Source organism: Scardinius erythrophthalmus (assembly GCF_964197995.2).
Source record: "Scardinius erythrophthalmus genome assembly, chromosome: 18".
NCBI lineage: Eukaryota > Metazoa > Chordata > Actinopteri > Cypriniformes > Leuciscidae > Scardinius > Scardinius erythrophthalmus.
Window position 1 is genome coordinate 38,002,305 of NC_138238.1, and position 15,000 is coordinate 38,017,304.

The following is a 15,000-nucleotide window of genomic DNA, read 5'->3' on the forward strand; positions in this document are numbered from 1 at the left end:
ATAATTTATCTCACAAATGTCATCACAGATGTGTTTGACTGAGTATAGAGAAGCGCATACACATATCTATACATCAGACATTGCAGAAAGCCCCATCCATCTCTGTCACTCCGCAATCATTTGATGAATGGAGAACCGCGTGTCCACAACATCTGAATGCAATAAAACACAAAAATAAATGTTGTGCAAGCTTTAATATATTAACTGAATGTCAAAAATATAATTAAGATATATCATTACACAATTTATCTATTGTGCATAGAATAGTCACATATTACGCATATTTAAATAAATAATAGAATTTAACAGATTCTATATATAACTATTATATTAAATATTATTTTTTTACTATATATATATATATGTTTAATAATAAAATGTTTTTCTTTTTTGTGACATTTATCTTTTAATAAAAATATTAGAAAATATAAACATAAATATACTACATATCCCAGTAGCCAGTCATACAAATAATAAATATGAAACCTACATTTTTATAACAACATTATAATTTATCTGTCCGTGAGTTTTGATTCCCACATTGCAATATTTATTTCCTTCAAAACAACAATAAACTGTCAATTTAAACATAAAGGCCCCAAAAGACGAAATTGAAGAACGAACCGGTGTGACGTCATTTGAACAAAATCAGGCCAAAACGAAGTTCATTTGGTGTTCGTTTCGGCAGTTCAAACCAGCTTCCTAAAGTTATCTTCCCGAAAAACGAAAAAACAACAGCTGGTAACACTTTATTTTACAGTGTCCTTGTTACATATGTTACATGTACTTACTATAGTAATAACAGTAAATTATGCATAATTACAAGCAACTAACCCTCAACCAAACCCTAACCCTACCATAACCCTATAGTAAGTACATGTGGTTAATTAATATTACTCAGTGCTTAAATATATAATTACAGTGTAACAATGACACCTTAAAATAAAGTGTAACCCACCAACACTAACCTCACTGTGAGTATATCGGGGCATTAAAGAAGTACAGAAGTGAAATCATTTGAAGAGTCTACTGTCATTGAACTGTCAAAATGTGTTTATATTATCTTATATCTACACTGTCACATAAAAAAAATACACAAAACGTTCCATTTTTAATATTACTTGTATCAATATATAGAGATGTCATATTGCACAGATGGCTTTCGGATGCTAATGACCTTGATGATAAAGTCATGTCGTTTTCCCCTTATAAGTTTAGAATACAAACAATACCCTGTTCATTTGTAGTACTTGAGATAGCACAATGCAATTTATTAGCACAATCCTTGTCTGAGAGAACGCTGTGTCGCTGTGTTTCTAAAATGAAACAGCATTCGGGTCCAAACTGCATTTCATAAGCTTTTTATGAGTCTCAGCTGGTTAAAATACCATCATAAGTATAAACATACAATGAGCGCATTTAATTCAGAACAAAGCATTGTTTTGGATGTTCTGTCACAAAATATGTCATAAAAGCCATTATGTTGTTTTATAACTTTGGGTTCAGTCTTAAAAATGACAGTGTGAACGCTGAGCGAACCAGACGTACATGTATTATTTTCCTTTTTGGTCAAGATCAAAAGAATATAATTAGCTTGAAACATTTACAATCTTAATCGAGATAGCACAATGCAATTTATTAGCACAGTCCTTGTCTTAGAGAACGCTGTGATAGAAATTTCACCTTTCTGAAATGAAACAGCACTGAGGTCCAAAGCGCAGTCTTGATAACGCAGTGATCCTGTGGATCTTCCCTATGAGGCTCAGCTGCCATAGAAACACACGTCATACCCATGCATACATTCATACTGTATATTCATCATGCAGTCTCTGCGTGTGTATTCATGGATTCACGCCACCAGTATATTCTCTGCATAATGCAGCAGCTTTCTGTTAACACAGAGGAGAATGACGAAAGTAAAGAGCACACGCTGCTTTTAACCTCATCTCACCTTATATGTGCTTATGTGATCAGGCATTGAAAACGAGAAACGTTACACATGCCATTATGAAGAAAAGCACACCGAGATCTGTATTCATTAGACCTGTGGTCGTTCTGAACGAACACGCTGACCTTGAGGCTTTCAGGTCTTTGTTTCTGATTGTGTCAGCAGAGATGATCACACTTTAATCATTCCTTTTCAATGAGGAAGATGACGCAACGTGGGCAATCAGTCAATGTTATATTATTATTATTATTTTGTGTAGAATTAAACTCAACTGAAATGCATTTCATGACTGTAAAACCAAACTAATGGTGTGTTCACACCTGGCAGGTTTGGTTCGATTAAAATGAACTCTGGTGCGATTGCTCTGTTACTGCAGTTCATTTGAATAAGTGTGAACGCTGGCATCTAAACGCACCACACAAGCGGCCTATAAAAAGCCTATAAACCTATAAAAAGATGGGTCTCTGTCCACTAATTTAAGCAGGGGAATAAATAAACTGAGGAGATAACAAGAGACAGGTGGAGATGATTAATCGTCATAGAAACAAACAATGGTAGCCATGGCAACAAACAAGGATAATTATGGGAACAAACAACGCAGCAATGGAAACAAAGGATAGAGGAACAAATGACAGGGGATGAAACACTGAAACAAGGAGACCAGGAAATCCACTTCAAAATAAAAGTCCCACAACACAAAACCGGGAAAACAAGACAGACCGAACCTTTTCAGGGGATCTCGTCCACTTCCAAACGAACTCTGGTGCGGTTCGACTGAAATATGAAGGCAACACGGACCAAAGACATCTAAATGATCCAAAAACAGGATGTGATGTCACAAGATGTGACCCTAAAAAGCACAGAATCGCGATAGTCGAGATGTTGCCCGTTATAGTTCAGTTCAGGCATCAGAACCGCGTCTCCTCACAGCAGATCTGCGTTTGTGTGTAACGGAGGAATTACTGGCGCCGTTTTGACTCTTTTACACATTTCATAAGCTCTGTGAGATTCTCAGCTGGTTAAAACACCACAAACATACAATGAGCGCATTCTGTCACAAAATATGTGTCATGAAAGCCTTTATTTTGTTTTGTATCTTTAGGTTCAGGTCCCTATCTTACACCCGGTGCAATGCAGCGCCAGGCGTGACGCTAGTGTGTTTTGCTAGTTTCAGCCCGATGCAGTTTTCATTTTCACGTCCTGCGCCACGTTGTTTAAATAGAAAATGCATTTGCACCCATGTGCTGCTGGTCTGAGAACAAGGTGTGTGTTGGCGTATTGTTGGAGCGTTGCTATTTTGAGGAACAGATAGACTGAGCCATTGACCAACTGAAACCTGGTCTAAAGTCAATGGCGCAATATTTTTTTGTTATTTAAAGAGCGCCTTAGTAATGTGCGTCTATAGCAGCTCCACAACACGCATACAGTCTGCTTATTAAACACACAGAGATGCACAACAGCACACAAACATGCCAAATATTAAAAATAAAAGGATTACAATGTAAAAGATTATTATTGTGTACATAAAGATATGGTGGAATCTGACTTGTCCCATAGATGATCTGCTTGCGCTCTTTTACCTCACACACACACACACACAGAGCTTTATCCTTGCGCACGAGCAGATCTGTTTCCTCTCTGGAGACGAGTTCAGTCTTTCCACTATCAAATTCCGTCATGTAAATAGCGAATCCGCCATGGCGCGAGCGCAACTGGCATTTAAAGGGAATGGGAGATGAGACTCTGATTGGTTTAATGCAGATAAAGCCCAAAACACACCCATTACTCATTAAGAGAATAGGGACAACCCTTTTAGACCATGCGCCGGGAGCGCCGACCATTTTCCCCGTCTTTAAACTAGCAAAAGTGGATTCGGACACTCCCTAAGATAACTTGCACCGTGCGCTTTAGACCATGCGCTTGGATCGTTAAAATTGGGCCCACAGTCTTAAAAATGGCAGTGTGAAGACTAAGTGAACCAGAACTAAATGTATTCTTTTCCTTTGTGGTCCAGATCAAAAGAATATAATAAGCTTGAAACATTTACAATCTGCCATGAAAATGCCACTAGACAGCAATAACACTAAACTACAAAAAATAAAAAAAATGGCCTGAAATTAACTAAAACTACAACTATACAGTACAAACTAATTAAAAAAAATGACATATAAAAAAAAAAACTAAATGAAAAATTCAAAACAATCAACCTGTGTCCAGTGATGCGGTTACTTCAATTACATGCAAATGAGCAATATATGATGCATCATGCACAGCACGAAATTACTTCCTCTGCATACAATGTTGATTTCTAGCAGCATGAAATTTCTCATCAAACAGAACAATACTATGATGTTTTGTGTTCAGGTTTTCACAAGCGATGCCCAGTTACACAGAACAATGAACATCCAGCTGTCGGTGTGAATGTGACACAGGTTTTTATCTCGTCGAATTATCAAGTTGCGTCTGGTTAGCACTCGGTGTCACGTGTCATTGACTGCAGTATAAACACCGCAACACAAACTCACACACTCACGTCACGTACACAAAGCCCTGACCTTCAGCTATCTGAAAAACACTTCTAGAGATGTTTGACGTCAAATCATAAGTGTCATTTCACAGGGATTTGACTTCTATTTTCTAAGTGAAAATGTGTATTGAGAAGGGCTTTGTGTTCCATCTATCCATCTATTTATATATATATATATATATATATATATATATATATATATATATATATATATATATATATATATATATATATGTATATATGTATGTATATATATATATATATAATATATAGATATATATAGTATATATATATACATACATATATATACATACATACATATATATATATATATATATATATATATATATATATATATATACATATATACATATATATATATATATATATATATATATATAGACATACACACAGTCAAGTCACCTCTACTTATATAGCGTTTTTGCAACACAAATTGTATCAAAGCAGCTTCACAGTGATAACATGAAAATAATACAAAGTTTGTTTCTAGAAGAAAATTGCGTCATCGTCCACCTTAAGTAAGGCAGATCAATAATATTGTTGTAGCAAAGGCATACACACACACACACACACACACACACACACAGCACTGCACTGCAATTGATAATATGCATCACCATTGGGAATTCATCTCTCATCATGAGAGGCTTATGATAAGAATCAAAATACCTCAATAATTGCATGAGCTGATTCCTCAAGATCTAATATCTCATGATCCTCCTGATGTAATTAAAATCAAATTATAAAAAAAAAAATAATAATTCCAATGCAGGAATCTTCTACTAAACAACTATCGACCTCGTTGGCAAATTGAATCAGTAATTTCAGTGGGAGAATAAAGAAGCTCCAAAGCTCACGGTTCTGCATTTTCCTTCAAGTACTAAAGCCTGTTCGTGTTTGGCATCAGCTCAAATGTGTTCAACTCAACAGAAAACTGAATTGATTATTAATATGCAAATATGAAGGCAGAAGACGGGGGAATTATAGTATAACTAAACCATAATTTTTCAGTCATTTTTACACGGTTGAAATGACGTACTCAGTGTGCATATTTCTGTGAAATAATATTAGCTTGCTTCTAGCAACACTTTCAAAGTGAAATGTGCAGTGAGTGACGCTAAAAGCACGTTCAGTTTAATCTGAAACAGATGAACGTGAATCTGGCAGTTTTATTACATCGGTTGTTGAAAGTATCGCGACAGTTTGTCCGGTGAGTGACACTAAAAGCTTTGAAAATGACGCAGCACTGACACTTAACCTGGCCGATAGTGTTAAGCAACCAAGAGATAAAAACATCTTTGCTGAAGAAACCGTGTCCTTTTAGTCTTTAGCTCTTTTCTCGTGACTGGTGTTTCACAGACTCGTTCAAGAGCTGCTGAGAGAGTTCACTACAGCTGAAAACACACACATGTGTGATGCAAATGTCAAAAGATTATGATTACAAATCATGCACTGTGGGAAAAGAGTGTTAAGCAATAATCTGCTCCTGTAACCATAATGGAAACTGCAGAGAAATGTATGTATAGGTACGGTTGGCAAAAATGTTTTCCAGGTTAGTGTCAAATTGTTGAAAGATACTAGAGTTTAGTTTGGGGCGTTTAGCAGCGTGAACACTAGATCTTAGCTGTGAAATGTCAAGCACACATTCAGAGACGGGGAATTACAATACATCAATACACAAACGAGCAGGTGAAATTACCAGAGGTCTCTGAGCAGCTCATAACATCTGCCATTCACTCCAGACGGGGTTTGTCTGCACATATTTTAACATAATGTGAACAACATGAAAGAGAACTAATTATTAAATTACTGCAGCATAATAAACAGTCTAAGCAAACATCTCTGGTATTTTGAGAATGGAAAAGAACATGCATGTTTTGTTTTGTTGCAATAATATTCTGAATAATTGTTTACTCTATGAAGCGTTTAAGAGTGTTTTTTTTAAACAGTTATTTACTGTAATAGTTAAGACTATATTTGGCAGGTAAACTGTTCCAGGTCAAGCACACGAAGAACAATCAGGTTTTTTTGGTTTTTTTTGCAATAATATTCTGAATAATTGTTGAAAAAATTTTTAAGCTATTTAAGCTGCCAAAGTAGGACAATATTTTTTAGTTTTTTAGTTTTTTTGTTACCAACCAACTGTTCCAGGTACATCCAGAAACAAACATACTACTTGCCAAAGTAATGTGACCCTGGATCACGTCACCAGTCACGAGTCGCACGGGTATATCTGTGGCAATAGCCAACAATACATTGCATTGTATTGTATTTTTCTTTTATGCCAAAAAATCATCAGGATATTAAGTAAAAATCATGTTCCGTGAAGATATTTTGTAAATTTCCTACTGTAAATATATAAAACGTTTATTTGTGTGAGTGAATGCAGCACAATCGCCAACATAAATGAACAACTTTAAAAGAGATTTTCTCAATGTTACATTTTTTTTGCTCCTTCAGATTCCAGTTTTACAAAGTTCACATATGCCTATTGCTCTTCTTGCTCCATTTGCCAAATGCTATATGCATTTGCCAAGATCTCTTACCTTGAGGCAATCATGATGACACTGTTTGTTTACTGTGTGTTTACCGAAGGCCTGCTGTTAGTGCAATATGAAAAATGTACATGTGGTGAAGGCGGCCAAGTTACGATCGACACGAGCAGCTCTTCATATCTCCATCCCGAACGCTGCTGAAAACCCTCCGTAATGGAAGACACTGAGCCGGAGAGAACGACAGATAATGCCCGTCTATTCAGGCCTGTTGTGTTTCTCCACCTTCAAATACTATCTCGCATAATGAGACGAGCCTCAGGGGGAATCTCTCACAGAACACAATAAGAGAATAAAAAGCAAATATTCCCAGCACTTTATAAACACCGACGCGGGGAGAGCAAGACGTGCAAGCACAGAAATTCAGGCGGGCCGCGACAACAAACATGATATTTTCCCGTCGAGCAAATAGAGAAGGACTGGGATTTTCCAATTACATAGTAAATAATTCAACAGTCGTATTTTCATTTTCCATAATTATTTTATGACTGTTTTCGGCTGCTAAGCCTTTAAGATTTCAGCCGCGTGTAAACACACTCGTCACATCTGGAAAGAAGCAGGTTTACTGTCAGCTTCGTTTTAGTTTTTTAACATCTGCAATATTCAATACCAGCCTCTTTGATTCTGAAAGACTCCGTAGGATTAATTCGTTTAAAAATGTAGGTATTATAAGCCAATAAAGCTATGAGAAAAATCATTTTAACTCCTGATTTGTGTTGAAACAAATGAAGAATCAATTTATCAAATCTTAAATAAATAAACATTTATCTTAAAAAAAACAAATGTAGTACATATATATATATCACTTCATAGAGATCAATCCATTGACCAGCGCTGTCAGGCATGGGAAATCCCCTTAACCATTGAAAAGATACTGAAACAGATTTTTTTCCCATGAATATATGATTGACCTGAAAAGTTGTATCATATACTTACTGCATTTTCACTGTTCACTGCATTTTAAATTTTTAAATGTATTAGTAGATAAACTAAAAGAATATAAATCATATTAGTTGGCTTAATTTGTTCATCAAATATATATATATATATATTTAAATAAAGGAATAAATTAAATATATATATATATATATATAGTGCTTTATACAGTTAAAAATAACTGTAACCTTTTGTCTAAAACTCAGGATGGCCAAATGTAGCTTTTATCCCCAAGATTTAATATTAAATGAAACGACACAAAAGGATCACGTTGTTCTGTGTGCAGTGTGTGTCGGTTCTGCTCTCAGGCTCCTCCAGCACTGCAGTTTCACACTGATCTCAGGTCAGTGAACCAGAGTCTGGTGCAAGAAAAGACAAGTGCAGTGCTGAGAGAGGGACAACAACAGCACCGACACACACACACACACACACACACACACACACACACACACACACACACACACACACACACACACACACACACACACACACACACACACATACACACACCAGCCACAACACAACCAACACCGGACTCACAAAAACAGCAGCACAGTTTATGCGGAGTAAGAAATGGCAATCAGACATCTTCACTTCGACACCACACACCTCTCTCCACTTCAGGACATGTCTGATGGATGCTGTGCACTGGGATGGCTGAGAGGAAAATCACCCATAAAAGAAAACACACAATAATCAGCAGTTTTATGATTATACAGCGTATGAAGCCTCTATACAAAATGCATTTTTAAAGGTATTCTTAATGGATTCTAAATGCGTTTTAAATAACTCTAACCACAGTTATAATACATTATATTTATTTCCTATTGTTTGGGAAAAAGTATAATTTATTGAATAATATATTGAAGCAATTGACCAACATTAACTTCCTATATTATATTATGTATTATCTTTAACCCTATGGTCTTCGGTCAATTTAGATCGATTTTTTTGTTTACTTTTTTGCACTATTTTACTTCATTGAAATCGTTAGAAACTTTTGTGGCACTTGCTATAAACTCCAAAAGAGAAAAAAAGAAAACCGTGGGGGAAAAAAAAGCTAAATTGTCTTTAAAATAAAGTTACATATGTGATCTTGGTCAAAAATGGCCGTTTTTGAGTTGGAAAATTTTAAAAAATTAAAATATAGAGACATGTACAATCAACCAATCAGCAATGATAAAGTAGTCAATGAGAAGTCTAAATATATATCCACATGAAAAATAAAAGTAAGTAATTATGTCTGAAAATATTCGTATAGGAACACATACCATGATATTACAATGATTTTCTTTACTTCTCTCACCAGATTGCACCAATTCACCATCCTTGCGTTGGAGTTTAAATCACTTTGCTAAATTTTTAACTTACCGTAAATGTATTTTTGTACTTTATTTATATACAGTAGAAATAAATGGTGCATAACTTCGAGGTGAGTATAATATAGTACCATGAAATCCCCTATAAATACAAAAAAGATGTCATTGAAACAAAACATAGTACATTAATTTCAATGCCACGAATGCATTGAAAAAAGAAAATGCTATGCTTTTTGTCTTCGTCCTGTTTTGACCGATGCGATCAGTGAGGTATACTAATACTAATCTATTTGATGTTAGAGGTGTCAAATTAACTGGTTAAGTAATGTATTTACATTTATTAACAAATATATTTAACATGTTATGATGTGCTATGAGGCATTACGAATACCTTCATAATAAATTGCATATATATACAGGCTTCACGGAAACTGATTTCTTCGTGTTTGGAGATCAATCATCAAGAGAAACAGAGTTGAGAAAAGCGGCACATGATAGATAGTCAGAAACACCATTTCTTTTTAATCTTTTATCTGATCGTGTGCAAACACAGAATATGTGCAAAGCTGCGGGTGAATTTAGAGGCAGTCTTCACCAACAGATGATGAAGAAACGGCATGCAAACACTCTCTCGGCTCTCAGCCTGTAATGTGCTGTGAGATGTAATGGCTGCAGGCGCTGGTCAGATATAATAACCTCCTATCAGTCTTCATTTCATGCAGGATAACCAACTCCAGTCACGACACACACCTGAGATCCTCCCTCGCTCACTTTATAGCGCAGCTCTGCGAACTCACCGGCTCTCCAAAGCCTCTTCACTCACGTTTAGCACTGATGAAACTAAATATTAAATCAGCAGATTGCTTTTATGTTCGTTTTATTTGAGTTTGCAATTTATGTACCAAAATTTGGGACGCATATAAATATTGTTTGAAAACCTCTTCTAGCAATAAATATAATAATCATCAAAGTAAAACCGACAAAATTAATAAAAGCATTTTTTTTTTCTCTTTTTTTCCTTCTCTGGTTTATTTAGTTGTTTATATGTATATGTATATGTATATGTATATGTATATGTATATGTATATGTATATGTATATGTTACTGTGATTGTATGTTCATTCGTATAGGAGTATTTATTATGCTTGTTTAATTTTTGCTTTTTTCCCTCCATTTAATTATGTAACAATCTGATACTTGTACTGTGCTTGAGATGCTTTTCTTAATTAAAAAAAAAAAAAAGAAAAAAAGTTGACACTCAGTAGAAGCTAATTTGGAATTAATGTTATTACTGGAAAAAATTAAGATTAAACATTATATCATAAATAAATCAATTATAAATACAATAATCTATTTTTGCATTTTTTTATTAAATATATTAATCATATAAATAAATAATACATTCATTTTATTTATTTACTTGTTCACTTATTTAAGTAACCGTCATTTATTTAATGAAATAAGTTATAAAAAAAAACAATTTATTATTTGTAGTATTGTTTTGATGTTTGTTTATGCAGTTACTTGAACTCATAAGTAAATAATTTCACTTTTATTTATTGAAAAAATATTTTTTTCTAGTGCCACTTTTATGATAATAAATAAATAAATAATACATTAAAAAATGTATTTACTTGTTCACTAACTGAAGTAACCATAATTAATTTAATGATATACATTATTCAAATAAAACAATTTATTTTAGTATTGTTTTGATGTTTGATCATAAAGTTGCTTAAATACATCATGCACTTTTATTTATTAATTAGTTTATTTACAGTATGTAATAATAAAGTAGTTTATTCTGGTATTGCTTTTATGATAAATAAAAATAAAAAAACATAAATAAAAACATAAATGCATTCACACAGGATTTTTCTTTTTTTTACTGTGGGTAATAATTACTGATAATCACGATATTCACAAAAGTCCAGTATGAGTAATTTTAATCCTGTGTGAAAATGGTGTATTGCAGTAGCTGAATACAATCATTATAAATTATAAGTAATAATACCAATAACTGTGGCAAAAATGCAATTACACCAAACTGACATTCCATTTAGTCAATTTACCCATTTCCTTGAATAAGCTTTCTATTACATATATCTAAATGATGTCTTCACCCGTGCGGTTCTCTGTGAGCGTGGAGATGGACGTGTGCAGATGCTGATAATGTCTTAGAGCGCCTGGAGCTGTCAGTCAGAAGACACGCGTTCCACTCGTTTAGCATGTCATATTTTCACACTCGTTTAGCTCTGATAATTAGACCGTGGATTCTGCCTCAGGAGTTACAGCTGTACAGCTTTTAACAACGTTCTCTCTAACACAGCGAGTTAATAAACCCATGTTTTATGAGTCATTTGAACCACATAAAAGCTATAATGCTTAATGGGTAGTAGAGAAGAACTGAAGAAGAATAGTCATTTCAGTTTCTGCATGATGAAATATTCAGAACAGCTGATATAAATCCGATATTATGCAATAATGCCACCAATATGTATCCCTTTAGTGAATTCTTATGAATTATTGTAATGATTTAAATAATAAAATCAGCCCTGGAAAAAAAAAACCTGAATTTATTTTGTCCTAACTTTTTTTTTTACACGTTTTATTCCATGCATTTTAATATATATATATATATATATTGTTACCATAAATATCACCTAAAGCACTCTTGAACTCCGCATGCGTCTGATCCGCATGTGCTCTTCTCATGGTGGTAAACCTCAAAAGATGCATGGTGATATTTCTCTAAATAATGCATTGAGCACCACTTAACCATAAGTGTGTGTTCCTTCTGTACTCTATTCATGGCAAAAAGCAATTTTTGAAAAGAGACCCACCACCAGCACTTCTTAGCACACACTACATTTAAAGAGACATAAGAGAAACAATAAAGCCTCAGAAGAGCCCAGAGAAAACCCTAAAAAAGTGAGCTTGCCAAATTTCAAAGATCCAGGAATGTGATTCAGGAGCGTGAGGAAAGCCACCAGGACCCCGGAGAGAGCCATCTCACAGCTGACACACATCTAATGCGTGAGAGAAGAGAGTGGGATCGTGAAGAAGAGCTTGCCTGAGTGAACTCCTGCTCTACCTATCCTGATGGACATCTGCTCCTCCTCATCCTCCTCTTCCTCGCACAGGCCAGCCAGAGAGCTCTTCTTCTTCTTCTTCTTATCAGACGGCAGAGCCAGAGCCATATGAGGGTCCGACACGATACCCTGCAACAAACAATCAAACGGACAGATATAAACACATTCCAAAAGCCACTGAATTGTGAACTATTGAATTAGATATCATCTTTAATAATAAATAAATAAAAATGTGAGGCATGCTGCATCAGTGCCTTTGAAAAGCCTTGCACTGTGCTTTTTGCTTTAAGGCAAAGTGACACGATTTGTCAAGATGTCAACCAAGAAAATATATCCCTACGCAAACACAGAATGCCAATGGGGTTTCAAGTCACAGATATCGACCTATATATATATATTTTATTTTTTTCTTTTGAAAAAGATTAGCTTTTGAAAACAGAAGCGCAGTGAAATTGCAGGCATCCATTTCAGAGCTGCCATTAATAAAGATCCTCGGGCTGTTGCGTTCGCTCTGAATAAGTAAAGGCACAGAGAGAGATGTGACATTAAGAAGTCAACACGGGGTAAAATCCATCACAAAACAAAAACATACAAGCCGCCAGGCTGAGACCGAGCTGAAGAATGGATGACACACTAAGAAATGTTTACCATATCTCTGCATTTTAATATGATAGTCAAATAAATGATATAATCACACTGTACGAATGACTGGCCATTCAAAGCAAAGAATATTAAATTCATATCTTTGCTGTATTCATGTGACTTCACTGAATAAACCTCATCTCAAAGCGAGCACTTTAATAACGTCATCTTCTGATGTTTAATGCGGGGTTAAACATAACGCGGGGTTAAATGTAACACAGACCTTTCACACAGTTAGTCAGGGTCAGGTTGTGTTTCTTTTTCTCTCGCCGCCAGAAGACGGTCTCCCGCGGGTTTGTGGAAAGTTTTGATAAGATTTCGTAAAGATTCTGGACGAAGAGTGTTTTCACACCATGCAAGTACATTTTTTCATCATATGTTTTTTTCTGGTTTCTGAGTTGTGTGTGTACGTCACCAAATCTCACTTTATATGACTGTAATCACGGTCTTGTTGGCTAAAACAGCACCGTTCTGAAACATATCAGCAACTGTTAGCTCGGCTTAAACTGTGTTTTACACAGCGGGTTAGTCGTAGCACAGTGTTACAGCCGCCGAGTGTACAGCGATAATGACATGAGAACAGGGAGACACACAACTTCAGCTTTGAGTATTTATTTATATATTTATTTTGCCACATTTAACTTTGTTGGACTTTCACAAACAATGTTGGCATTTACATGTCAAAGTATGACTTTTTCACATTTGTTTACTATGCATTGATCACTTTTTTTTATTAAAAAGCCTATTAAAAGAAGTTTTTCATGCAATGAAAAATACAATTGCTGTTATTAATAATAATTATACTTTTGCATGCAGCTGCCACACACAAATATAATTCAATAACAATTACAATATTTGATGATTTTATTTACTGCAAAACTGTGCAGCCCTTTCCTATTTCTCTATCCATAATATTGATCCATAATAGAAGGATGACTGGATGAGGGATGGATGTATGGATATTTATCTATACAGATGTACAAACAATATCAAACTATACAGATAAAATAGTCCTGAGTTGTCACATATGCACTTCTGTCACTTTCAGTGCAACTGTATGAAAATGGTAGATCCATTCAAGTGTTCATTTGTAGCAGAGATGTGTATGTTGCTTGTGTAAAAAAAAAAGAAAAAGATTAATCTAACTTAATTATTTTTCTAATAATTGAGCCAAAACCTAAACGTGTTAGGTAGTGCCCGTGCTCCCCTGTGTGGCAAACCATGCTGGAGTCAAATTATGAGCAGATATGAGCATAACAACACTTCTGTTCTGAAACTGCACAAGCGTATCTTCCACTAGAGCGGAGGAGACGCTGTTTCTTATATTGATTATTTGCTCTTTATGGGTAAAGAGTCAAAATCACCCAAAAGCATCAGTTTTTTCCAAATGTGGAATTGGACACTCGACCGTCTAACATTAATTATGTAATGACAAAATAAAATGCATACACTGTTATTATAAACTATTCATACATTATTGTTATTATTATTATTATTATGAACTGTCATTATTGCTATTTAATGTAATAAATATATACCTTTTTTTATGTGCAATTTCCCGCTTTCCATTCTCTCAATTATCTATGCATTTGTCCTGTCAATATGGGTCAACAATAGCCTGGCTCTACCAGACTCTCGTACATTTCATTTGTACAGAGAGTCTAGCCTCTCTCCATTGACAAGCGTTAACTTCCTTGTAGGCGGGTATTCTGTTGAAGTTTAAAACTATTGGATCAGCCCAGAGCCACTCTGGATCTGCCATAACCAATCGCTAACGTTTGGTCGTGACGCAACCCTATACTCAAACTAGCGCACAACCTCAACGTCATCGTTCTCAGCCACTCCCTCTGTTCGCTGATTGGACCGGTAAAAAAATTATCGGAAAAAACCAAAGAATACACCACAATCCCAGACGTAGTACTGAAGGGAAATAAAATTGAGCGGAAGTACGCAGGAGGGCGGA

General features: G+C 35.1%; 1 protein-coding gene across 1 annotated transcript in view; it reads right to left on the reverse strand.

Annotated features, from left to right (window-relative positions):
• Positions 1 to 15,000, reverse strand: part of slc39a11 (solute carrier family 39, member 11) — a 147,858-nt gene that overhangs the window by 59,710 nt on the left and 73,148 nt on the right. The window contains exon 5 of the mRNA XM_081392232.1: positions 12,377 to 12,524. Coding sequence (XP_081248358.1) covers positions 12,377 to 12,524 — 148 coding nt within the window. The remainder of the gene's footprint in view (positions 1 to 12,376; positions 12,525 to 15,000) is intronic.